Genomic DNA, 25,552 nt, shown 5'->3' with positions numbered 1-25,552 from the left:
GAGTGTTTCCTTCTCTTTACTTAAGATCGACTGGACCTTAAACTAATCCCAGTTAATATTATTTTTAGAAAATATATCTTGTTTAAAAAAAATGTGTCCAAAATTCTAAAAATTAGATTCATTTGGAATTCCTTTTAGAGCATTCCTGTGTATTGATACTGTCAAGGTATTTGTGACAGTAGTAGCAGTAGTAGTATTTGTACGTAGTAGTACACCAACATGTTTGTTGTTAGTTTGATACCTACTCATATCCATATTTCCCCTCTTTTATTAACCTTTCCAGACTTCCTTAGGTTGAAATTTGCAAGAAATTTATCATAACTACAAGCCAAAATATTTATATCATGGAACTTTACAAGTAACTGCTTTGTACAATAAAATTGTGCAAGATTTACACATAGAACAAATATTACACTGACCAGAGTTCCTTATAACTTCAAGCTATCATCTGAACATATCTGAAGATCATAAAAATGTAGGTAGTTTCCTTCTACCTTACACTACAACATAAACAAATGTTTTCAAAAGTAATGAAATTCTCTTCCATAAACAACAAAGAAATGTACAGTTGCTGCACAGCATTTTTTATGTGACTCTTGCATCCCCCTTACACTACGTGGCATTTTTCGAATCGTCATCATCTTTATCACAGAATTCATGCATCACTTCCGTCGAGTCTGGTTCGGCTAAGCAATGCCTCAACTCGGTGGAAGCGTCACCATCAGGACAATCACAGAAATCCGCTTCGGATATTGCATTCGAGTCCAAATCAATACACTGCACTTCAGAACTCTGACTCACTTCAAACCCACCACTACCGTAACTGTCACAAGATTCCATTTCCACAACAGGTTCATGTGATTTCCTTTCAGGAACAACGTCAGCTAACTTTTCACCCCCGACACACTCGCTTTTAGCAACATTCAGCATTTCCGATGGCGAGTCCGCAGATATACATTCAGTTTTTGGCGTGCACTTTACATGATACACATTGTCCGTACGGAGTGGGGTCCCGCTGCAACTGCCAGTGCGTGCAGGTGATGGCTCCCCTTTCGTGAACATCTGAATGGGTCGTTGGAATCCTTTTGAATGGTGATGAGGGGTGGCAATCACTTCACATTTGCTGAAACCTACATCTGAGAGCAGGTACTCTGTGAATTTCTGAGGATGAAGTTGTATGCTACTGTAGTTCTTGAATATTGTCTCCTGAAAGAAAAACAAAAACAGATCAAATTAGTAATTAGTGGTTGATGGCCAAATTTTATTATTACACATTATTTTTAGGTTCTGAACACAAAGTACAGTCGGAACAAAATACAGCACTAATACCAATTTAATACAAACTAAAGTGGCCCTCTTTCAATCTCGATACTTAAGTTCAAGTCCCAGCCTGGGCACGAGTGTTCTTTGTGACTGTTCATCAATTTCATCACATCACTCATCCTCTTTGTAGTGATTACCAAAAGTGATAGAAAACCAATGCAATGTATGAAAAATACACACAACAAAACATTATAAAAGTACATTAGAAATGAAAATGAAATTTAAAAAAAAAAATATATATATATATATCTTTGTTTACTATAATGATTATACTTAAAACTCTAATTACTGGATAATGTGTTCTTACACACTGTTTTATGAATCATATTTTTGATAATGCACATTTACATTCTATTTCGCAAGCAATAAACATGTTTGATTTTGGTCTGAAGTGTCCTGTCACTTAATGCGATGACTGAATCTAAATCTTTACAATAAATAATTCAAGGGGCGTTCAAGTCAATCTCTGACATTTCTTTTTACAGGTTTAAAAACAAATCCCAGGGTGGAGGAACTGGCAAGTGTGTCCTGTTACTGGTAGGCGGTGCTCATTGCACATGCAAGTCCAGAGACAAGTATTCAAGATGGCAGACAACAGTGTGAATGTGTACACGGAAGAGCGTGTGGTGATGAAGCTCTTAGTGAAGGAGGGCATTAAGCCAGCTGAAATTTACAGAAGACTGCAAGCACAGTACGGTGATGAAACACTCGGCCCCTGTAAGACATTTGAATGGTGCAAGCGCTTCAAAGACAGCTGTACGTCTGTCACTGACAATCCCGGTCGTGGTGGTTCCCAACCACAGCAGTCATTCCTGGGAACATTCAGCTTGTGGAACAGCTTATCATTGACAATCGTCGCACAACCTGTCACAAAATTGCTAAGGTGTGTAATCTTTCGGTAGGAACAGTAAACACAATAATTCATTGGAAACAGGACAACAACATTTCCAAAACCGCTTGTAACAAGGTACATGCTCATTTTAATTGTAACTGTCATTGTAATTGTACGAGCTTATTTCATTACATATCTAGTGGTTTCAGTTACGCGGTCTTGCATCCAGCTTACTGGCAGACGTACTCTCGCTGCCCAGTGTGTTAGTTGCCATTTAACGGCCAACTCAACCGTGAAAGGCACTGTATTTATTACATGAGCATTCCAATTATCTATAAGCATTGGTCTTTTTACCCATCTTCTTACCCAATCAAACCTTACACACACTCATCTACCAATAAAGTGGGTATCCAAGCTGGCAAAAGGAGCATTAGGCACTGGGGTATGTATCTCTGTTCTCTCTGGATCTAGCCATATTGCATTACTGTACATCATTTCAACATGACCTAACATTTGAGCAGGGGAGATTTAAACTCAATGGTTCATTATGCAATGGTTGGTTCCGCAAAAAAAAACCCAGAAGTTCCTGCTTGTCATTTAATTTTCCGAAATTTGATATACACTTCTTCTGAACAGCAACATTTATCAAAACTGGATGTACGAGAGCTTAAGAATTGTTGACAAGAAGGCATTCGCTATAACTTGCAAAACACCTTAGCGAAACAAACAAAAATTACCGTGTGTGCAGTGAACATTTTTATCTCAAGTAACTACAATTATCACGTATTTCTCTGTAAGAATGCAAGTGGATCATATGAAAGTATTCAAAAAATGTTAACAGGATTTCAATTTTTATACCAAAGAGCTAATAAACCTTGTTTCATGAGTCAAGGAATGGAAACGGTGTTCTTTTAAAGATGAACATAATGTAAATTACAGTGTTTCAAGAACATTAAAAAAAAATAGTAGTAACAACAAAATACAAAATAAAAACCTCAGCAAGTGGAGTGGATGAGGTAATTGTATACATATATCTGTCCATATTTTGGTGATGCTCTGGTGTATTTATGTTTTCACTACATAAAAATTTGGTTCAAATAGTTTTGCTGAATAGATATTTGATTCTAGTACCCATATTAATTTATTAACGTGTTTTGTCTTTTTCTTAAACATGAATTAAATTACAATGCTTGTGATAATTTTTATCACTGAAAAATACAAAGAAAAACTTGTTTGATATGACTGAGTTCGAGTTTTAAGTCCACTATATGCACACACAAGCTAATCGGGACTGGAACTACAGTTTAAAGCAGTGTTTGAAGTAAGAAGGTGCATAGGGATGCTATCAACCCAGCTAGCAAAATTTTTGCAAAGCATATCCCCAGCTGATGTTAAACCATATTAGCATCCTCTCAGCTAACCCCAAAGCTTGACTAAACATCCCCCCAGCTAACATTTTCTATTTCAAATACTGGTTTAGAGTGGAATCCGAACCACTATGTACTTTCACCATACACTGAACTAATGATTACTTGATCGCAAGGCAATGGCATTACCACTACACCACCTGCCTGATATACAACAACTAACATGTTAATGTTGTTCTGCTAACACTGCCCGATGGCAGAGACATCTATAGGGAAAACTCGCAGTGAACAGCTATATCTGTGGTGAAACTAATTTTCTTTTCTAGCATTCCAATCACTGCACATGTGCAGATGAAAATTACAATACTTACAGTGAGTTTCTTCTTTTTCTTGTACGAATTCCAAGCCTGGGATTCCAAAATAAGCTTCCCTCCTGGTTTGAGCTGCGCATACATTCGATGGAACATTTGCTTCAAGCCAGCATCACCCCAGTTTAGATGCACCCACTTGGTTACGCTTAAACACAGTATAACATCAAACTGTGGCTGTTCTGTTGAGAGTAGTGTATCAGAATCTAAGACGTAATTTCCCTGAAAAGAAATAACACATTGTAGTACATTTAAAAAATATAACTGATGTATTACAAAGTGAAAAAAGACAGTAAAAATAATCAATTGTGAAATGTAACTGTCTCACGATAACACATATTAACAGATTCATACTAATTTGCTGACCATCAAATTAAATTTCTTGAAATTCTCATACCCTCCGATTATTACCACCACCTTCCTAGTTTTGTTTCTAATGCTTCTCTTTACTAATTAGCATGTTAAGATTAAACAATTAATTCAGGTATAATATTCATTCATTGATAAATCAAACATTTCTCAACTTAGACTTTTTATTTTGTTATATTGTAATAAATATTTTAAGTGTTTACCCTATTATTGTTAGAAGAATGCATATTTAATTTTTGACGAAAACACAAAATGTAAAATAATACACTGTGATGTTCATTTTTCATGTTTTTGAAAGTTGTGAGGTGCATTTTCCTTCCATTTTTTGTCACAAAACGAACTGGAACTGCAAAACACTTTTTTTTAATTCAATATTAAAATCATGTACTATGGTTTTGTCAAGTAAGGGCCAGTTTTTCAATGTCCAGTTATTCTTTCTGTTAACTATCTGCCAGTTGGAGACAATCGCCACTCTTAACCAGAACCGGGCTTTTCAATGTGAAAGTAACTGGCAGTTAGCAAATCGTAAGTTTGTACTTCAAAATAGTATGTTGGTAATGTTGAAGCGAGGAAAAATAAGGAATCTATCTGTGCACCATCTATTAGTATAGATTCAAACCGGGTTGATTGGTACACAGCCTGGCATTTAAATATAGAACTACAAGCGTGCCCCACTCGAAAGCACTTTATTGCATAGGAAACTATTGGAACAATGACCACGTATCCATTCTATATGCTTACAAAATAAATTAACGAAAGCAAGCACTACAGACTTGGCGTTCAAGCGTGAAGAACTCCAAAGTCGAAACATTAATAATAAATGTCTGTTGATATAAACACTTTTAATATGTAGATATTGTACATTTGACTGTATGCTTTGTACCTCTCTATGCATGTTTGTTGAGTGAAAAAATAACATGCTAGTAAACATGCTTTGTAGGTCAAGTTCTAAAAATATGAAGGTGTGAGTAAAAATAATTTAAAAATTTACTGTAATATTTCTCTGAGAAGATCATTCAACAATAAAGCATGAATTGAAGGCAACATATGTAATAAATAATTGCCAAGAAAAAAAAAGATCCATGACCAGGACTCGAACTCGTATTACAAAACACAACATGCTCCAGAAGGCGGTGCTGCTAACCACTGCACCAAATTACCGTTTGGAGATTGCCCCGACTGGTAGACTGACTATCCTGGTCACAAATTCTCCAACACGACCTCACAAAGCGAATTCTAGCAACTATGCTGCTCAATTTCCATATTTGCATGGACATTGGTAAGCTCTGCCAAACAAAACAAGTCAGTCTTCTTCTGTACCAATTTAACATTATTATGAATCATATCTTGTTTAATCTGACACTGAAATGCAAGTGTGGAACTTTGATAGCTGCATGAGGCAGCCATGTTGCTTCATAACTTCCAGTTAGGTTGGTAACTGCAAGAAGAAGTAGCAGTAAAGATAATCGCCACCTGAGTTCCAGTTACGAGCTAACTGTACATTGAAAAACCGGGACTAAATGTGTAGATCAAGAGTTAATTTTTCTAGTGCAAACCTATTAAAGTTAGCTGGTTGCAAACGCTGAGGAAGTGAATAAACAAATCACAATCTTCATGGGACATTTGATATTTAATAATGGACTGGTTGAATACCAGTTATCAGTTGAATACCAGTTATCAATGTCACTAAATTATATACAGTGGACTCTCATTAACTCAGACTTGGATGGTTCGAATTTCTCCATAATTCAAACAGAAGTTTATTCCCCTTGAAATTATCTTTAATGATGTGATGTTTTTGTTGAAAAGTTGAACTTTTTCGTGTCCACAAATTTCATATTGGCCCATTCCAACTAAAAATATTGGTAGATTCATATTTGAAAAAAATAAAACACATATATATATTTTGTCATGAAACCCACTTTCAGTACATAAAATGAATGCAGAAATTTTAATACATTTGCTACTTGAAATTACTGTGAATTGACTATAAAGAATATTATTACTTACATGTACAAAGGTAACATTGTGCGGAAATGATGAGTTCTCTTCATTCATTACATTGGGAGCAGCTATTGGTCCATAAAGAATGGGCATCGACACTGGAAACTTCTCTCCACCTGCAACTTCACTATTTACATAATGCTTGATATTTTTCTTTGCTATGTCAATAAGCTTTCGGTCAATGTCCAAACCAACGATCTTCTTAGGTTCAAATTCACGTGCCACTGTTAACGTGATATGGCCGATGTTACATCCCAGGTCGAGGACGTCCTTGTCCTTGAAATACTCCTTCTTGAAGCATTTTAACCGTGGATCATCCTCGTGACTTGGATTCCGATAACCATAGTACCTATTGTAGTTGCCGTACTGGAAGTTTACATCCTTTTTCCTGAAATTCGGAGTTCCTTCCTGATTCTGCTCATTCCTCTTTCTTCTCTTGGAAAATTTGTTTTTATGGCCCTTACTCTCGCTATCTGATTGTTGACTATCTCGCGAATTAGTGCGATTGTGTGGCGGAGGCCTCTTCCATGCACCAGGTTGTGGGATGACTGGACTAACTATTTTATCCTTTTCGCACGACTTCCGTGCTGCCCTCTTCTCTCGCTCCTTCTCTTTCTCTTTTTCCTTCTCTTTCTCTCTCTCTTTCGGGCTTTCTTCAGTCTTTTCTGGTTTCTCCTTCTCAGGTGATGTATCTTCACTTTCCTCCTTCCCGCTCAAGGAACCACCAGAAATACGTTTCTTTCTTCTGTTGCGAGATTTCTTTTTCTTCGTAGGAGACACAAGCTTCAACTCAAGTTCTGCATCGTCCCCAGCATTCAGGTTGAGAGGATCGTTGATGTTTGGAGGAATGAGAACTTCGATCTCCTCTGTCCGCTTTCTTGGAGTTGGGACTGGAGATGTGTGTGGAGTCAATGCATTTGCTGCCCTGAAATCATTGGAACAAGAATAAATTTCTTCATACATATAGTATACATATTACTATCGGATTAAAAATTACAGATACTCGAGTTTGGACTCCAATAAAAAAATTAACCAGTAGACCTACATAAAAACTAGTTACATCAATATTTAGTTTATTCAATTCTGCGTTAATCTATGCTAGCCATTTTTTTTTTCGAGAATACCTTCTATTTTTTATTGTTGTGAGAACAAAAAAAGGGCAGGTTTTCCCTTAGTTTTGCAACGATTGCTATCTTTGAAATTCTGTAAATCACAAATAGGTTGTCCGATCATTATGAAATTTTAGTAGGGTGCAGGCAGAAAGATTTCAGACACAATTATTAATTATCAGGTTTTCAAAATTTCTCAAAAAAACAGTTTTTCTCAATTCTGCCAAACAACTTTTTGTTGGTATTGGGTAGTCCTACAAATACAATATTAGTTTTGTTTTGAAGCTCTTTGCATCTGTTTTTAAAATACATTATCATTGTCAATTCACATTGCGAAGCCGATTTTATACAGATTTTTATTCAGCAGAGTAAAGCTATTCGCGGAACGTGGCAACATGGCACACAGCGATGTCTGTTGAATAGTGGAAACTGCCAGCGGGCGCTTCGATTCAACATTTGCGGTGTTGCCACGTTCCGCGAACAGCTTTACTCTGCTGAATAGAAATCTGTATAAAATCGGTTTCGCAATGTGAATTGACAATGATAATGCATTTTAAAAACAGATGCAAAGAGCTTCAAAACAAGATTGTATTTGTAGGACTACTCAATACCAAGAAAAAGTTGTTTGGCAAAATTGAAAATAACGGGTTTTTCTTTAGAAATTTTGAAAACCTGAAAATTAATAATTGTGTTTAAAACCTTTCTGCCTGCACCCTACTAGAATTTCATAACGATCGGACAACCCGTTTGTGATTTACAGAATTTAAAAATAGTGATCGTTTGTATAATAAAAAAAAACACCCTTTTGTTCTCACGACAATAAAAAATGGCATACTAAACAAAATGGCAAGCATAGATTAATGCAGAATTGAATAAGCTAAATTTTGATGTTACTCGTTTTTATGTAGGTCTACTGGTTAATTTTTAATTGGAGTCCTAACTCGAGTATCTGATTTTAATCCAATAGTAGGTTAGGTTAAAACTACCAACAATATTTATGATTACAAATCAGATCGACCAGCTCAGTAGCTGAGTGCATTAAGTTGTTATTTTCAATCTTGCCACAGAACAGAAATTCCCAGGTTCAAATCCCAGCCTGGGCATGCATGTTCTCTGTGAGTATCCCTTCATCAATTCCATTTAATAATCATTCATCTTGATCATAGTGCTTAGCCAAAAGTAGCAGACAAGGGATAGTAAATAATAAAAATACAAATGTAAATGCAAATCATTTCACTACACTTTGTTCATAATTACTTATTAGTTTCCAAGCTAAAATTAATCATTGCAAAATTCAAGCTAAAATTAATCATTGCAAAATTCCAAGCACATTTTATTGTTACTGGTAACATGTCAACTATTTTCATTGACTTCTCATTATGCCAATGTCTTCTACGCAATGAATACAATACAACTTGAAGTGACTAATTTCAGTTTTCACGCCAATTAAAAGGTTGTCAGTGAAATCATGGTTCTCAACAATCCATGTGGGTAACTGTCTGTTATAAGGAAAACACATTTCTTCAATTTCACAAGAGAACGTACTTACGGAACTGAGTTTCTGTAGACTTTTGAAAGGTCGTGGAAGTGTTTTCTCCCCTCGTTCAATTTATTCGGTCAGTAAAACATTTATATTTCGACATTAATGTCTTTGCGATGCACAAAAGCTCTTGCCTCTATTACCTTTTACTATGTGAACCAAATGTTCCGTGCATTCGATGACGTAACCCCCGGTCAGTGTTTCCAATGACACCACTGTTTTCCCAGAACATGACAATTTTAACTATGTTTGCCTAACCTAACAGAACCTAACCTAACCTAACCTTGCCTTGAATGGTACATGTGGCTACTTATGAATGGTTTGTGGGGCTATCTGTGCATGGTTCGTGGGGCTAATCGAATGGTTTGTGGAGCTATCCGTAAATGGTGTGTGTGCATGGTTCGTGGGGTTTTGGAACCCAGAAAAAAAAAATCTGTAACACGAAAGTAGGAATTTTTCGGTTAAGATGGTTTAAAACACTGCATACCTACAGATGTTAGACAATACTAGTCAAGATTTGCCCGCCATATTGCGTGTAACAGAAGCGAAAAAGAAATGAACAATGAATACTCGTAATGTGAAAAATTACAATTATTTCAGTGAAAAAAGCAAAATCCCACCTTAAATAATGTTTCGCAATGCATAATAGGTAAGTACGAATGTAAAAAAAGACTAAATGGACGAGTGAAATGTGTTTTCCCTATAACAGACTGGTACCTCCATGTATTACATTATGCTAGTTCATCGACAATTATTCATGATCTTTTGTCATTTCATCAGCATCCACAGTTAATATATGATACAGACTATCAACTGGAATACGAACATGCATAATCAAACATTAGATTTATTTTTTTAGTACATATTATCATACTGGTACATTAGTACATATTGGTGGCAATTGCAAGCAATCAACCATCTATTATACAAAAGTAACATTGAAAGTTGTATTGAATGTTTAGAATGTTAATAATCACTAACCAATAGAAATCAACTAGATAATGGGTAAATGTTAAATAATTGCATTTAAATAATTAAATTATTGTATTTAAATAAAGACATGTACAGTGTTAGTGTGGTTATTATTACTTGCTTTATTACAATGTGTCATCATACATTATGATGCAATTGGCTTGTGTCAAGCCTATGGTTGCAAAATCACGTCAACATTAATTGTAACAACAGTGTTCTTTGTCGTAATTCTGTGAAGTTGTGGGTAACAAACTTCAGACAACAACTTATTTTCTGAAGAGAACTTCCAGGAAAAGTTGAACAAGAGTATCACACTATTGTTGAAAGTTTCTCAGTGACTGTTATGTAAACATGTCAGTGTCCTAAGAATGACTGACTGTACAGTGTGCTGAAGACTGTATAAAGAGTTACAGTTCAATATGTAAAAATAACTCTTGTTGTGTCATGAGTTAAATGCCTTTAGATACAGTGTAGTATGGTAATAAATCATCTCGCAAAAATATCTCACTTGTATTTTAATTTCAAAACCATCAAGTTTACCTGTCACACCCTGTATAATTAATGGCAATTGTTATATGTAACAAGATGTAACATCATCTGCATAGGGTGAAACCTCTTGAACTACTGTTTTATTTACATATAGGTTTGTGTAATGTACTTTTGTACTTTTTTACAGAATCATCATGTAAGTCAAAATCTTACTTCCTTATTTATTTCATTTTAGAATTTAACTTGGAATACTGTTGATTCATGTTTCATTTGATATCAAAATTAGGTTTTAAGCAAATAATGCCCAATTATAAGCATGTATAATACGTAGGTAAAAAGATACTGTGTGTGAGGTTTTAATTAATGATAATCTATACTAAATACTTTTCTGGGCAGCTACTGGCAAACACTTAAAGCATTATTAAAATAGTTAATCCACTAAGTCCATCCCACCTCTCATAAAATAATCACATACTGATTTCAAGCATAACTGAGATATTTTAAATGTTAAGACTTAATGATCATTAACAAATTTACAAATTAAAAAGTTAAAACATATTTCTTCCAACATTCCTGAATAATTTCTCATATTGATAAATGGTTTGGTTTTAGTTTTGTGTGGTTCTATTGCTATGCTTTAATTAAGTCAGTGACCACTATTTCTTCACCCACAAAACAGTACTCAGTAAATATCAAGCTAACATTGGATTTGACAGGAAAAGAAGTGTATCACAAAAGTTTATGTTTGTAAAAGTTGTGCAGTAAGATATGTAAATAGTACCAGGCAAATTGTCCACCACTGTTTTATTTATCTTTCAGTTACATTCTATGGGTTTCTTAAAGCATGGAATACTGCTGTTGGTGCAAAGATTAACTGCTCCATTGGCACTCTCTCTCTCAATGCTTAAATCTCTTATTTTGTGACACAAATTGACTGCGACTGTAGTGGTGGACAATTTGCCAGGTAATATTTATGATGCTCTACAGCCGAAGTTTTGTACAAGGAAGTTAAAACACTTAATTATTTTATATGTTGAAAAACCATGAATAAAACTCCTCTAAAGGTATGGGTATTTATGGTCGTGTTCATTAATGCAAGATAAAAATGACACTAATTTCAAATAAGCAAATAGCAACAAAGATAAAATTCTGAGCAAATGCAAACATACCTGTTTACTTCTTCATCTTGCAAGCTATTCAGATTTAACGGGTCACATATATTTCCACCCAGCAGGAACTTTGTTGGTGGCACCATCTCCTCCTTTTTCCTTCTTTTATAAGGATGCAAGAACTTTCCATTGCCACAGCTGAAGCTGTGTGAGCGCTTACGCCCAAATTTATGATGACACCCATTGTTCTCACATTTTAGCTTCTTGCAAGACGATTGACCTGGAACTGGAATTGTGCACCTCCTTTTAAACCTTTCATGTGCAGCTCTTTGTTGCTCAAACTGAACCTTTTTCTGGACATTTCTGTCTTCTTTAATATTAACTCCTCCTGGTCTTTCAACTTGAGTGGAAGCCATTGCTATCTGTAAGAAAATAAAAATATATTTAGATTATGATTCAATATACACAATTCATTAATGCATACATCCCAAAATGTAGAACTAAATAAAAATGCATGAAAAATAATTCACAACATAAAATTTCAGGAAATAGACTATAAATAATGTTAGGCTTCCACATATTCCTTTTAAAAAATAATGAATTTGTTCCACAGTTAGCCCATAATCAACAACACTACTACATGTGTTTTCTAGCATATTTATCCCTCGAGTCATATTTTTCGTGTTTCTCCAATAGAACGACTTATTGCTTACTATGCAATGAACAAAATGAAGTACATGTCCTGGAAATAAAGCGCATCTGATAACCCTAGATATACATAAATTAAAGCAATATTATATAAATTGGATTTCTAATAAACACCAAGTTTATTTAAACATATTTTATCACTGTATTTTTTCTTTCAAGGTTGAAAAAGTTTCAAAAAATATTTTAACAAAACATTTATGCTTTTCCAAAACATTACATCAGGTTTTAACTAGAATTATTGAAAAGAAAATGCTACCGATGTCGAACTTATAAAATTCAGCTTGTGTTCATAATTTGGTAGCCTACTTTTATTTTACAAAAATATAAGTGTATAATGAATGTATGTTTGCATTAAACTGCTGACCTATCAATGGGCATCCTATGTATATAAATTGCACTATACCGAGGTATATAAACTTCATAATGTGTATAATAAATCCGTAAGATCCAGAGACAAAATATATGGCTACAGTGCAAGAATATCTCAGTGAGTTTCTTAGCTATAATCAAATTAACAAGGCATCTGCCTATAGGTACAGATTATGGGGGACAAGGCACTTTCTTCTCTCTGTGTGTGTATGTCCATCTCCCCCCTCACCCCAACATAATTTGATGTTAGTACCACTGCATTTGCCACAATTGCTTTATTAGAAATTTGTGATAAATGGGATGACTATTATATCAATTAAGTCAGAGATCTACCTGCCATACACATAGTTCTTTTAAAAAAGTTTAAATAATGTAAGGAGCAATACAACTCTTCTTTGTTCTATTAATGGAAATGGATAATGTAAGGAGCAATACAACTCTTCCTTGTTCTATGAATGGAAATTTATAACTTGACAAGTAAAATGAATTTGCATACATTTTGTAGCATAAATAAAAATTACTGATGTTTGTAATAATTGTAACCTTCAATCCTTAGAACAAAATTCATGTTTCAATATGTCTAATGAAAAATAAGTAAAGTCATTAACGAAATAAACAAATATTTAACTTCAAATTCTTCTTTTAGAATTTGGATATTACTAAAAATAAACCTATTTTTCACAGACTGCTTAAACAAGTTTTGAAATGATACAATAATATTACGAAGTACACCACCTTGCATATCATTCTGACAGCTTTTTTAAAATCCAGCTCCATTCCGAAAATATCAAGGAAATCAATATTTGGATTGGATTTATTGTACTTGCTTTTTCCCCCCTTCGCACATCGACAGATTATTCCATAATATTTAAAAATCAAACCAGCTGTAGATCCACATGATTTCCGAGCTAGATAGATCATTTAATGTCGATCGTTAGTTGCTGCCCTGGACAAAAAGATGGATCTATGCTGCGATATGTTAAGCTTTGAGAAGTCCTATTCTAAACCCGAATCTATTTCGCTATGGAGATTATCATTTTTTTCACATTCAATCGGCGCTTGATGTACTTCTACTGCAGTAAGGCAGTCAGCTCGGTGCAGTAACGACGCAAGAGGGGAGCAGGGGACCAGACCCCCATTGAACAAAAAAAAAAAGCTAGCTAATTACCGATTAATTTGCTTTATTGTACTTAGCTTTTCTGCCACTTTTGACTAATCGCCAAGAAAATGGGTAAATGATATGATGGAACTGCTGGACACCCATGCTCAGACCGGGATTCGACCCCAGGCACCCCCTGGCGCTGTAGCAATATAGCTAACTACTCTTACAGCGACTGTACCCGCAGAGAATTTAAATGTCCACCCCTATACTTTCCCACTCACTGATTTCTCAAAAAAGACATAGGCTATGTGGGCAAATATATTTAAACGTCCAGTGTTTAAGCTAGGTTAAATTTTGCTAAAATAATAGTTTTCCATGTTGTCCACATAATCATTACTTCTACATACAAGGGTCGTTTGTTCCAAATTACAGTATCGCCTGACACCAATCGTCAAAGTCCAAATTATGCCACTGCTCATTTTGGGATCTCTTTCTCGTCGTTTTGTGAATTTTGGAAAAACTTACACCTGATCCCATGCCATTAACTTCCCGAATAATCCGTATTGTGCCAAGTAAAGTATAGAGGTAAGAAATCGATGGATGAAGTTTAGAAGAAAAAAACACCAACAGTGAACACCTTTTTAATATTCATGAAATTGTTACTCGTTATATCAAAACTAGGGGTCACGACTTTTTGAAACACACTGTAACAGTAAGAAGTTACGAAATCGTTTATATATTCGGAAGTGAATACAATCAAGGCTGTGGTATGCTTTCTTCGATGATGATGATTGAAAACAATATAATTTTTAATTTGTCATAGTCTGTGGAATGACGATGAAATGGCATCATGTATTTTCTTATCTTATTAGTGTCCTACACTCGGCACAAGACTTGAAAAATAGTTGCTTTCAAAGGGCAAACATTAAATCAGCGTCATATTTGATTCCACATAGGTATTCTTGAATTGTGATGCATATGAGAACCATGTGATTTTTCAATTTCTGCGGTGATTATGCGGTATGACGTATTGTATGCGTACATGAAGGAAGAACTAAACTTAAAATATATTTGCCATTAAGATAGAAAGGTAATGCACACATAGGTGTGTTGTCTGTCACAGAGCCACGTCTGCCTGCAAGTAGTTCCTAATATACTCGTATGTGGAGAAAGTTGGCATACACAGATACATATTGGCTGTCACGTACGTACAGTATCCTAACGGTAACGCTATCTTGTATCTTGGCAACAATATCCAGGCACAGAGAGGGGTCTAGAAGCTTCCAGGATCGAGGACTCATCAGCGCATACATCGACCGACTTCCAGTGAACGTCATCTGCGCGTATCATCATTGTAACCAGAAACGCACAGCGTGTTACTCCCAAACAATCCAAATTTCTTTTGAAGCCGTTGCCCGGGTGGGTTTACGACCTAACGAACCAAATCATTCTCCTAAACGATCAATACCATACCTACCCGTTCAACTGATGAGAAATCCATCGAGTACGGAAACTTTAAAGCACCGAGCTTTTTCATTTTCGGACAAATTCCACTTCGTCGCCTTCTAGGAGCAATTGGGAATCAACTCGCAAGAACCTGTTTTCAGAGTTTCAAATGTTGCTGCAGGAAGTCCATTTCTATCTGGTGTTCTGGCGTGATGAGCCCATTCAGCATCTAGATTGAAGACAATACTGCAGAACACGCTCCTGAGTTATTTATTTCGCACGGCGTGTGGCGCAAGCTGTCTTTTATCTCTCTCGAACAAAACAGCCGTCTTTCGGCCAATCACGGGGCTCGGAGAGAAGGCGGAGGCGATCGGATAATGGAAAACCAAGGCAGAACAAACAAACGTCGTGTAACAAGTTGCTCTTTTTTTAAAGAATTAAACGGATTAAACGTCGGGATTTATGAAACCGAAAAATATTATTTCCAACTTCAAAAAATTTATATTGATTGATTGATTTTATTTTACTTCGTTTTTCTGCCACTTTTGGCTACTCGAGGCGAAGATGAGGATGAGTGATGATATGATTTAATTGACGAAGGGACACTCACAAAGAACACCCAATCCCAGACCTGGATTCGAACCAGAGACCCATATCCTGGCGTCGTAGCGCGGTATGCTAACCACTCCACCACGGAGCCGGCGTTTTATATTAATCTTAGGGCTACCATAAGATCGCTGTAAGCAAAACGTACGGTACACTGTCGTATAGTATATAGGACACAATGATATTCACAGTACATTACATACATATGGGTACATTGTTAGGAAATGTATCAACTAATGTGAAATTGGCATATTTTTCAGTTCAAAACTAATGAATTCTTGAGTACAAAATTAGCAGACTTAAAATCAATAACCCTATTACATGTGTTTGCCAGGAAACATCTCCGAAGAGGCGGTTTTTGAGGTTTTCTGTTTCTGCAACAAAATAAGGCTTATTTTCATAATGCATATTACGCGATGTTCAAAATATAGGGTATTTACGAATTTATTCAAATTTCCCCCGGATGCTGGACGTAAAACAAGAATGTAGGGCATGTCCGGGAAAAGAGGACGTTTGCTAACCACTAATTATTCTGGAAAATGAAGCTTGTGAAGCAGTAAAACAAAGCTTGCAAAACGCAATGCTCCAGTGACAAGAAGACAGACAGTGGCTAGACTTCTGAGCTCATTTCTTCAAGTTTCCAGCTCCACACAGAAATTGGAAAATCATCTCTTTAAAGAAAATTACTCTTACCACGTTAAACTCTTACGACGTAAAGAAAATAAAGATTCGTTCTGGCCCGTTCGTCTGGTTCGGATACTCGGCCTCCCCAATGGCGCAGTGGTAGCGTCCTCGGCTTGTAATCAAGGGGTCCCGGGTTCGATACCCGGTGGAGGTACATAGTGGTTCGGATTCCACTTTAAACTGTAGGTCCAGTCCCGATTAGCCTAACTGTGCATAAAGTGGACTTAAAACACCAAATCAATCCAATCCATGGTTCGGATACTCTGCACATTCAACTATGGAGATGTTGCTTCCGACTGTGCAGCCCTGGGGTCTCCCTTATAGCACAGCGCTAGACAAACTTCGTGTTCTGGCGTCAGACGAGGAATGGCTACGTTATTAGTTTAGGTCTGTTAGATTTTGTTCCCTTAGCATAAATACATGGCAAAAATATTATTACGTTAAGAGAATTAAACCTAACCTAACAACTTAGGCATTTAGCGTAACAATGAAAGCATTTCGCGGTGACGTCAGTTCACAAGGTTGCTCTCGCATTGTGCGATAAGGGAGACCTGCAACTCTGAGGGAGAAGAGTTGAAGGAAGTGTCTGAAGATAACACGATTCGGAAGTGGATGATGCATGTTCTGAAAGAGGGAAGGGGTGATACAAGATACGCTTGCTAGAACACGAGATGCAAGAAATAGACTGCAATCCTGAAGTAGAAGCAGTGTAGTGGATTAAGGACTCTATGCCCTTCCATTACTGTTATTGCTAATAGTCCTTTGGTAACTATTAATATTACATACACGGAATGAGCGTGCCCAAAGGAGGTGCTGGTGGGACTGTGTCTATGTCTGTAATTCGAAGAACTAGTTCCATTAACCAAAATAATTACTTTTGTTTCAAATCTTTCTTATTCACTTTACCAATACAGTTGATCGAAATAACGCGGTATGTAGCTTTCTTCCGTTTTTTGTCCTACCGGGCCTCCCAGATGGCGCAGTGGTCGCGTCATCACCTTGTAATCAAGGGATACCGGGATCGATACCCGGTGAAGGCACATAATGGTTCGGATACCACTTGAAACTGTAGGTCCAGCCCAGATTAGTCTTTCTGTGCATAAAGTGAACTTAAAACAACAATTCGATTCAATTCTTGGTCCTAGCTTGGCACAATACGTACTATAACCAATAACGATGCAAGACAGGTCATGGCTCAGCAAAAAAATCATATGGGCATGAAAATCTCATCAATTTTAATTGTAAATGCCTGTCTCGATCCCGAATCTCGAAACGTACCTGTATAGTATAAACATCATATACAGCGTGTCACAGAAAAATATTCGCAGCGTACAGGGCATGGCAAACACCATTTCTGAACGATTTTCTATTTGACGCCTAGTTACGACGCAACGAGCCCTCGAAAAACTAAATTTTATCCTGAATATATATATATATATATATATATATATATATATATATATATATATGCAACCACGTAGTACAGGCTCGCTATTTGTCACTAATATATTACCTCTGTACTTACTATAAATAAAATAACGACTGATCGATAAATTATAAGGTATATATGCTGAAGTCGTATAGTAAACTAAATTTGGTACCGAAAACCGAAGGTCTCGTCTGGATTTTTACACGAGCATCTCGGTCTCGATACTAGCCCTAGGGTACATTTTCATTTGACATTTTTAGAGTTATGGAGTAACGATAGACGGAGTTGCAGCAGTCGTTAAGACCTTTGGTCAAAACTTGTTGGGTGTACTGAACACGCTCGTCCAAGTCAATTCATTAGTCGCTTCGGATATATATTTTCATACTTTTATTGTTAGTTGCTTCCAAATATAAAATTTCTGCATAAATCATAGAAGAATGACTTTCAAGATCACGGCTTGACATCGTCCAACGTTTGTGGGTTGTTTACGTACACCCTCTCTATCACTCCCCAAAGGAAAAATCAGGGGTCAGATCTGGGGATCGAGGTGGACAGGGTCCTTTAGAAATTATTCTGTTTACGAAGAAAGGTGTGTCACAGTCTTTGCGCAAACACCTTCACAGAATAGATATTTATTTTTCTTCCAAATTTCGAGAGGGTTCCTGGACCGCTGAGAGCCTGCATGGCCACGCCAATGCATTCTTCCGGAGAATCGAAGTTTATACGTCTTGCCTTGGTTTTAAGATGCTTTTTACAAGACTCGAGTTTCATTTCTATGACATTTCTTTACACAAGGTATGCCTCCCTTCCCGCCCTCCGAAAGGTTCTAAACTGCATTTCTTTTGTTCTCTAATTCGCACTTTACGGCTGAGGTTTTATTCCGGCGGCCAGCAATCAGAGTTCAAGTCCAATCTCATCGCCTATTCACAGCCGTTTCCCTCCCGCGTATAAAACCCCGTGAGACGGATGGACCAACTTTCCTCTTCCGCCCAAAATGAGAAGCAATAAACAGGCAAGGGCGGAAGGAAAATGTGGTTGAAACGCTGCGTGGGGAGAAAAGAATCTAACGTTTGACTACATTCTTGCAGCAACTACTTCGATCAAATCAAGGCGGATGTTATTTCAAGGGTGAAACTTCTTTTTCCCGTTTCCGAGACTTTCATGTTAGCCGGCATCGTGCTTCTCTTTGCAATCGATTCTGTTTGTCGACCGACTGCTGTGTCAGTCACCTACTTTTCCCTCCCGTTCCGTGCAGAGGAGAAAGAGGTGGGAGGGAGTGAGTAGAACAACTTATTACTACTGTCGATCAGATGTCCATTGCAAATTCACACAGGATGCGCGCGCTCAAAGCTGTAGATTACCTTATTCGTTCTGTGATTGGTCGCTCGATTAGCGAGCCTGTACAAAAATAAGCCTGCGTTTGAATTCGAGTTACCTAGATTTTTCTTTGCCTGATGGGGAATCGAAGTTTTTCATTCTAAGTAAAAATAAAATAAAACCAGGTTCGATACTCGGCGCATTGTACAGTCCCGATTAACTTGTCTGAACATAAGTTGGACAACACGACGAAACGCGATATCTATCAATAAAGTCGTTAAAATTGACTTAGTTTCAAAGAACCATTCTCACCGTCAGAGACCTAAAAAATTAGCAAAAGCTGCATCCACTGCATATACAGGATGTTTCACTATTAGTTAGACCTGCCAGTCACTACAGCAAATGCTGGAAAAATCCTCCTTTCTGATGCAAACACTGGGCAACGCGTCTTGTATTGGCAAAGATTGCAGGAGCATACCTGGAGTGACGATGGCCATTTCGGTGGTGATGTTATACTTCAGATCGTTCAACTTGTGTGTGTTATTGCCGCACACTCGCTCCATCATTCCCAACTAAATGAAAAAGTTAGGGGTCAGATCTGGAGACCGAGGTGATCAGGGTCTTTTCGAATTTATTCTGTTCACGAAGAAATTTGCAAATAACTCCGAGGGCTTGTCCGAAGTGAGACAGGACTGGAAGATGTCCCAGCACGGCGCTTGGTGTAATTCATATTGCTGTCTTCAGGTATGTTGTCCCACAGTTTGATCTTTCTACAATAATTAACACTTCTGTAATAAACCCTTTACCGGATCAACCTTTTATAGTGAAAGACCCTGTAGGAATGTAATTCTAATTCTCGCTTACGCAATGTAAGCCATTCTGGATATTTCATGATTTTAGTTAAACTATACTCACTAAACTAACGAACTCACTTAGAAAGCATGGCTGACAAATAGTACGAAAACGGTGGTGAACACGATATGTGGGTGGAATATCGTGTTTCACCAAACACAGTATCGCTGGAACAATATATCGAGAAGATATAATTGATTCGGAAAACCTTATATACTCTAGTGCAGGGTCACCAGCTCGAAAAGCTATAGTGCTTCCCCGGTGGTGAAGTGGTAATGTCGTCACTTATAATCAAGGGGTTCCGGGTTGGATACACGGTGGAGCCACATAGTGGTTTCGTATCCCACTTTAAACTGTAGATGCAGTCCCGACTAGCCTATCTGTGCATAAAGTGGACTTAACTCGAAAGGCTGTAATTTGGAATTTTCAGAATGAGATAGGGTTGGAGGCTCCGAAACGTTACTAGATTGAGTTCCTTTTACCCTATTAACCGTTGGATAATGCATCACAATTCCATTTTCACGCGAACAGAAAGCACTGCTATTACTGAGCGCGAGCAGTGGCCATGTTGTTAGCACAGAAATTTCCACCGGTCACGGAAATCAGCCCCCAATCTTCTGCACCACACGCCCTCACCATCCCTTTGATGTTTCCTACGATCCACGGAACACACAATTCGCGATGAACGAGCGATTGCAGTGCCGGTGTAACGGGGAATTTGGACTCCGTAGAAAAGTGACTGTACAGTCAATTTTCTACGCAGTCCGAATTCCCCGTCTTCGTGACGGGGAATTTGGACTCCGTAGAAAAATGACTGTACAGTCAATTTTCTACAGAGAAAAATGACTGCCCTTTTCAGTTCCCGTCAATTAAGCAGGGGGTAAAATATCCCCGTAGAAAAATGACTGCCTGTCAATTCCCACTTAAAAGAGGGGGTACAAAATCCCCGTAGAAAAGTGACTGCCCAATTAAATCCTGCTTATATTAGGAGGGGGTACAATTTCCCCGTAGAAAAGTGACTGCCCCCTTAAATCCTGCTTATATTAGGAGGGGGTATAATTTCCCCGTAGAAAAGTGACTGCCCGTTAAAATCCTGCTTATATTAGGAGGGGGTATAATTTCCCCGTAGAAAAGTGACTGCCCTATTAAATCCTGCTTATATTAGGAGGGGGTACAAATTCCCCGTAGAAAAGTGACTGCCCCCTTAAACCCTGCTTATATTAGGAGGGGGTACAATTTCCCCGTAGAAAAGTGACTGCCCTTTTAAATCCTGCTTATATTAGGAGGGGGTATAATTTCCCCGTAGAAAAGTGACTGCCCCCTTAAATCCTGCTTATATTAGGAGGGGGTATAATTTCCCCGTAGAAAAGTGACTGCCCGTTAAAATCCTGCTTATATTAGGAGGGGGTATAATTTCCCCGTAGAAAAGTGACTGCCCTATTAAATCCTGCTTATATTAGGAGGGGGTACAAATTCCCCGTAGAAAAGTGACTGCCCCCTTAAACCCTGCTTATATTAGGAGGGGGTACAATTTCCCCGTAGAAAAGTGACTGCCCCCTTAAATCCTGCTTATATTAGGAGGGGGTATAATTTCCCCGTAGAAAAGTGACTGCCCGTTAAAATCCTGCTTATATTAGGAGGGGGTATAATTTCCCCGTAGAAAAGTGACTGCCCAATTAAATCCTGCTTATATTAGGAGGGGGTACAAATTCCCCGTAGAAAAGTGACTGCCCCCTTAAACCCTGCTTATATTAGGAGGGGGTAATATTTCCCCGTAGAAAAGTGACTGCCCCTTTAAATCCTGCTTACATTAGGAGGGGGTATAATTTCCCCGTAGAAAAGTGACTGCCCTTTTAAATCCTGCTAATATGAGAAGGGAGTACAATTTCCCCGTAGAAAAGTGACTGCCCTATTAAATCCTGCTAATATGAGAAGGGGGTACAATTTCCCCGTAGAAAAGTGACTGCCCCCTTATATCCTGCTTATATTAGGAGGGGGTACAAATTCCCCGTAGAAAAGTGACTGCCCCCTTAAATCCTGCTTATATTAGGAGGGGGTATAATTTCCCCGTAGAAAAGTGACTGCCCCCTTATATCCTGCTTATATTAGGAGGGGGTACAAATTCCCCGTAGAAAAGTGACTGCCCCCTTAAATCCTGCTTATATTAGGAGGGGGTATAATTTCTCCGTAGAAAAGTGACTGCCCCCTTATATCCTGCTTATATTAGGAGGGGGTACAAATTCCCCGTAGAAAAGTGACTGCCCCCTTAAACCCTGCTTATATTAGGAGGGGGTACAATTTCCCCGTAGAAAAGTGACTGCCCCTTTAAATCCTGCTTATATTAGGTGGGGGTATTATTTCCCCGTAGAAAACTGACTGCCCTTTTAAATCCTGCTAATATGAGAAGGGGGTACAATTTCCCCGTAGAAAAGTGACTGCCCTATTAAATCCTGCTTATATTAGGAGGGGGTACAATTTCCCCGTAGAAAAGTGACTGCCCCTTAAATCCTGCTTATATTAAGAGGGGGTATAATTTCCCCGTAGAAAAGTGACTGCCCGTTAAAATCCTGCTTATATTAGAAGGGGGTATAATTTCCCCGTAGAAAAGTGACTGCCCTATTAAATCCTGCTAATATGAGAAGGGGGTACAATTTCTCCGTAGAAAAGTGACTGCCCCCTTATATCCAGCTTATATTAGAAGGGGGTACAAATTCCCCGTAGAAAAGTGACTGCCCTATTAATTCCTGCTTATATTAGGAGGGGGTACAATTTCCCCGTAGAAAAGTGACTGCCCCCTTATATCCTGCTAATATTAGGAGGGGGTACAAATTCCCCGTAGAAAAGTGACTGCCCGCTTAAATATTGCTTATATTAGGAGGGGGTATAATTTCCCCGTAGAAAAGTGACTGCCTTATTAAATCCTGCTAATATTAGAAGGGGGTACAATTTCCCCGTAGAAAAGTGACTGCCCCCTTATATCCTGCTTATATTAGGAGGGGGCACAAATTCCCCATAGAAAAGTGACTGCCCCCTTTATTCCTGCTTATATTAGGAGGGGGTATAATTTCCCCGTAGAAAAGTGACTGCCCCTTTAAATCCTGCTTATATTAGGAGGGAGTATAATTTCCCCGTAGAAGAGTGAGTGCCCTATTAAATCCTGCTAATATGAGAAGGGGGTACATTTTCCCCGTAGAAAAGTGACTGCCCTATTAAATCCTGCTAATATGAGAAGGGGGTACAATTTCCTCGTAGAAAAGTGACTGCCCCCTTATATCCTGCTTATATTACGAGGGAGTACAAATTCCCCGTAGAAAAGTGACTGCCCCCTTAAATCCTGCTTATATTAGGAGGGGGTATAATTTCCCCGTAGAAAAGTGACTGCCCGTTAAAATCCTGCTTATATTAGGAGGGGGTATAATTTCCCCGTAGAAAAGTGACTGCCCTATTAAACCCTGCTAATATGAGAAGGGGGTACAATTTCACCGTAGAAAAGTGACTGCCCCCTTATATCCAGCTTATATTAGGAGGAGGTACAAATTCCCCGTAAAAAAGTGACTGCCCCCTTAAACCCTGCTTATATTAGGAGGGGGTATAATTTCCCCGTAGAAAAGTGACTGCCCGTTAAAATCCTGCTTATATTAGAAGGGGGTATAATTTCCCCGTAGAAAAGTGACTGCCCTATTAAATCCTGCTAATATGAGAAGGGGGTACAATTTCTCCGTAGAAAAGTGACTGCCCCTTTATATCCAGCTTATATTAGAAGGGGGTACAAATTCCCCGTAGAAAAGTGACTGCCCTATTAATTCCTGCTTATATTAGGAGGGGGTACAATTTCCCCGTAGAAAAGTGACTGCCCCCTTATATCCTGCTTATATTACGAGGGAGTACAAATTCCCCGTAGAAAAGTGACTGCCCCCTTAAATCCTGCTTATATTAGGAGGGGGTACAATTTCCCCGTAGAAAAGTGACTGCCCCTTTAAATCCTGATTATATTAGGAGGGGGTATTATTTCCCCGTAGAAAAGTGACTGCCCTTTTAAATCCTGCTAATATGAGAAGGGGGTACAATTTCCCCGTAGAAAAGTGACTGCCCTATTAAATCCTGCTTAAATTAGGAGGGGGTACAATTTCCCCGTAGAAAAGTGACTGCCCCCTTATATCCTGCTTATATTAGGAGGGGGTACAAAATCCCCGTAGAAAAGTGACTGCCCCCTTAAACCCTGCTTATATTAGGAGGGGGTACAATTTCCCCGTAGAAAAGTGACTGCCCTATTAAATCCTGCTTATATTAGGAGGGGGTATAATTTCCCCGTAGAAAAGTGATTTCCCGTTAAAATCCTGCTTATATTAGGAGGGGGTATAATTTCCCCGTAGAAAAGTGACTGCCCTATTAAATCCTGCTAATATGAGAAGGGGGTACAATTTCCCCGTAGAAAAGTGACTGCCCCCTTATATCCTGCTTATATTAGGAGGGGGTACAAATTCCCCGTAGAAAATTGACTGCCCCCTTAAATCCTGCTTATATTAGGAGGGGGTATAATTTCCCCGTAGAAAAGTGACTGCCCGTTAAAATCCTGCTTATATTAGGAGGGGGTATAATTTCCCCGTAGAAAAGTGACTGCCCGTTAAAATCCTGCTTATATTAGGAGGGGGTATAATTTCCCCGTAGAAAAGTGACTGCCCTATTAAATCCTGCTAATATGAGAAGGGGGTACAATTTCCCCGTAGAAAAGTGACTGCCCCCTTATATCCAGCTTATATTAGGAGGGGGTACAAATTCCCCGTAGAAAAAAGACTGCCCCCTTAAACCCTGCTTATATTAGGAGGGGGTAAAATTTCCCCGTAGAAAAGTGACTGCCCTATTAAATCCTGCTAATATTAGAAGGAGGTACAATTTCCCCGTAGAAAAGTGACTGCCCCCTTATATCCAGCTTATATTAGGAGGGGGTACAAATTCCCCGTAGAAAAGTGACTGCCCCCTTAAATCCTGCTTATATTAGGAGGGGTATAATTTCCCCGTAGAAAAGTGACTGCCCTTTTAAATCCTGCTAATATGAGAAGGGGGTACAATTTCCCCGTAGAAAAGTGACTGCCTCCTTATATCCAGCTTATATTAGGAGGGGGTACAAATTCCCCGTAGAAAAGTGACTGCCCCCTTAAACCCTGCTTATATTAGGAGGGGGTACAATTTCCCCGTAGAAAAGTGACTGCCCCCTTAAATCCTGCTTATATTAGGAGGGGGTATAATTTCCCCGTAGAAAAGTGACTGCCCTTTTAAATCCTGCTAATATGAGAAGGGGGTACAATTTCCCCGTAGAAAAGTGACTGCCTCCTTATATCCAGCTTATATTAGGAGGGGGTACAAATTCCCCGTAGAAAAGTGACTGCCCCCTTAAACCCTGCTTATATTAGGAGGGGGTACAATTTCCCCGTAGAAAAGTGACTGCCCCCTTAAATCCTGCTTATATTAGGAGGGGGTATAATTTCCCCGTAGAAAAGTGACTGCCCCATTAAACCTGCTAATATTAGAAGGGGGTACAATTTCCCCGTAGAAAAGT

The 25,552-nt window shown here is 38.2% G+C and overlaps 1 protein-coding gene across 3 annotated transcripts in view; it reads right to left on the bottom strand.

Moving 5' to 3' along the window:
* Positions 1-322: 322 nt before the first annotated feature.
* LOC145986545 (7SK snRNA methylphosphate capping enzyme-like) overlaps positions 323-25,552 on the bottom strand; it is a 159,974-nt gene continuing 134,744 nt past the window's right edge. For 2 of the 3 annotated variants that reach the window (XM_083120671.1, XM_083120668.1), the window contains exons 2-5: positions 11,543-11,904; positions 6,270-7,188; positions 3,894-4,112; positions 323-1,206 (exon numbers count right to left, since the gene is read on the bottom strand). In XM_083120671.1, the coding sequence (XP_082976797.1) occupies positions 613-1,206; positions 3,894-4,112; positions 6,270-7,188; positions 11,543-11,898 (2,088 nt within the window). In that variant the 5' untranslated portion in view covers positions 11,899-11,904 and the 3' untranslated portion in view covers positions 323-612. Of the gene's footprint in view, positions 1,207-3,893; positions 4,113-6,269; positions 7,189-11,542; positions 11,905-13,294; positions 13,392-25,552 lie in introns of those variants that run through there. The other variant, XM_083120669.1, reaches the window with a different exon arrangement.

This window comes from Lepisma saccharinum, chromosome 4 (genome assembly GCF_977018435.1).
Source record: "Lepisma saccharinum chromosome 4, izLepSacc3.1, whole genome shotgun sequence".
NCBI lineage: Eukaryota > Metazoa > Arthropoda > Insecta > Zygentoma > Lepismatidae > Lepisma > Lepisma saccharinum.
Note: the sequence above shows the minus strand (reverse complement) of the source record. Positions and strands in the feature narration are given on the sequence as shown.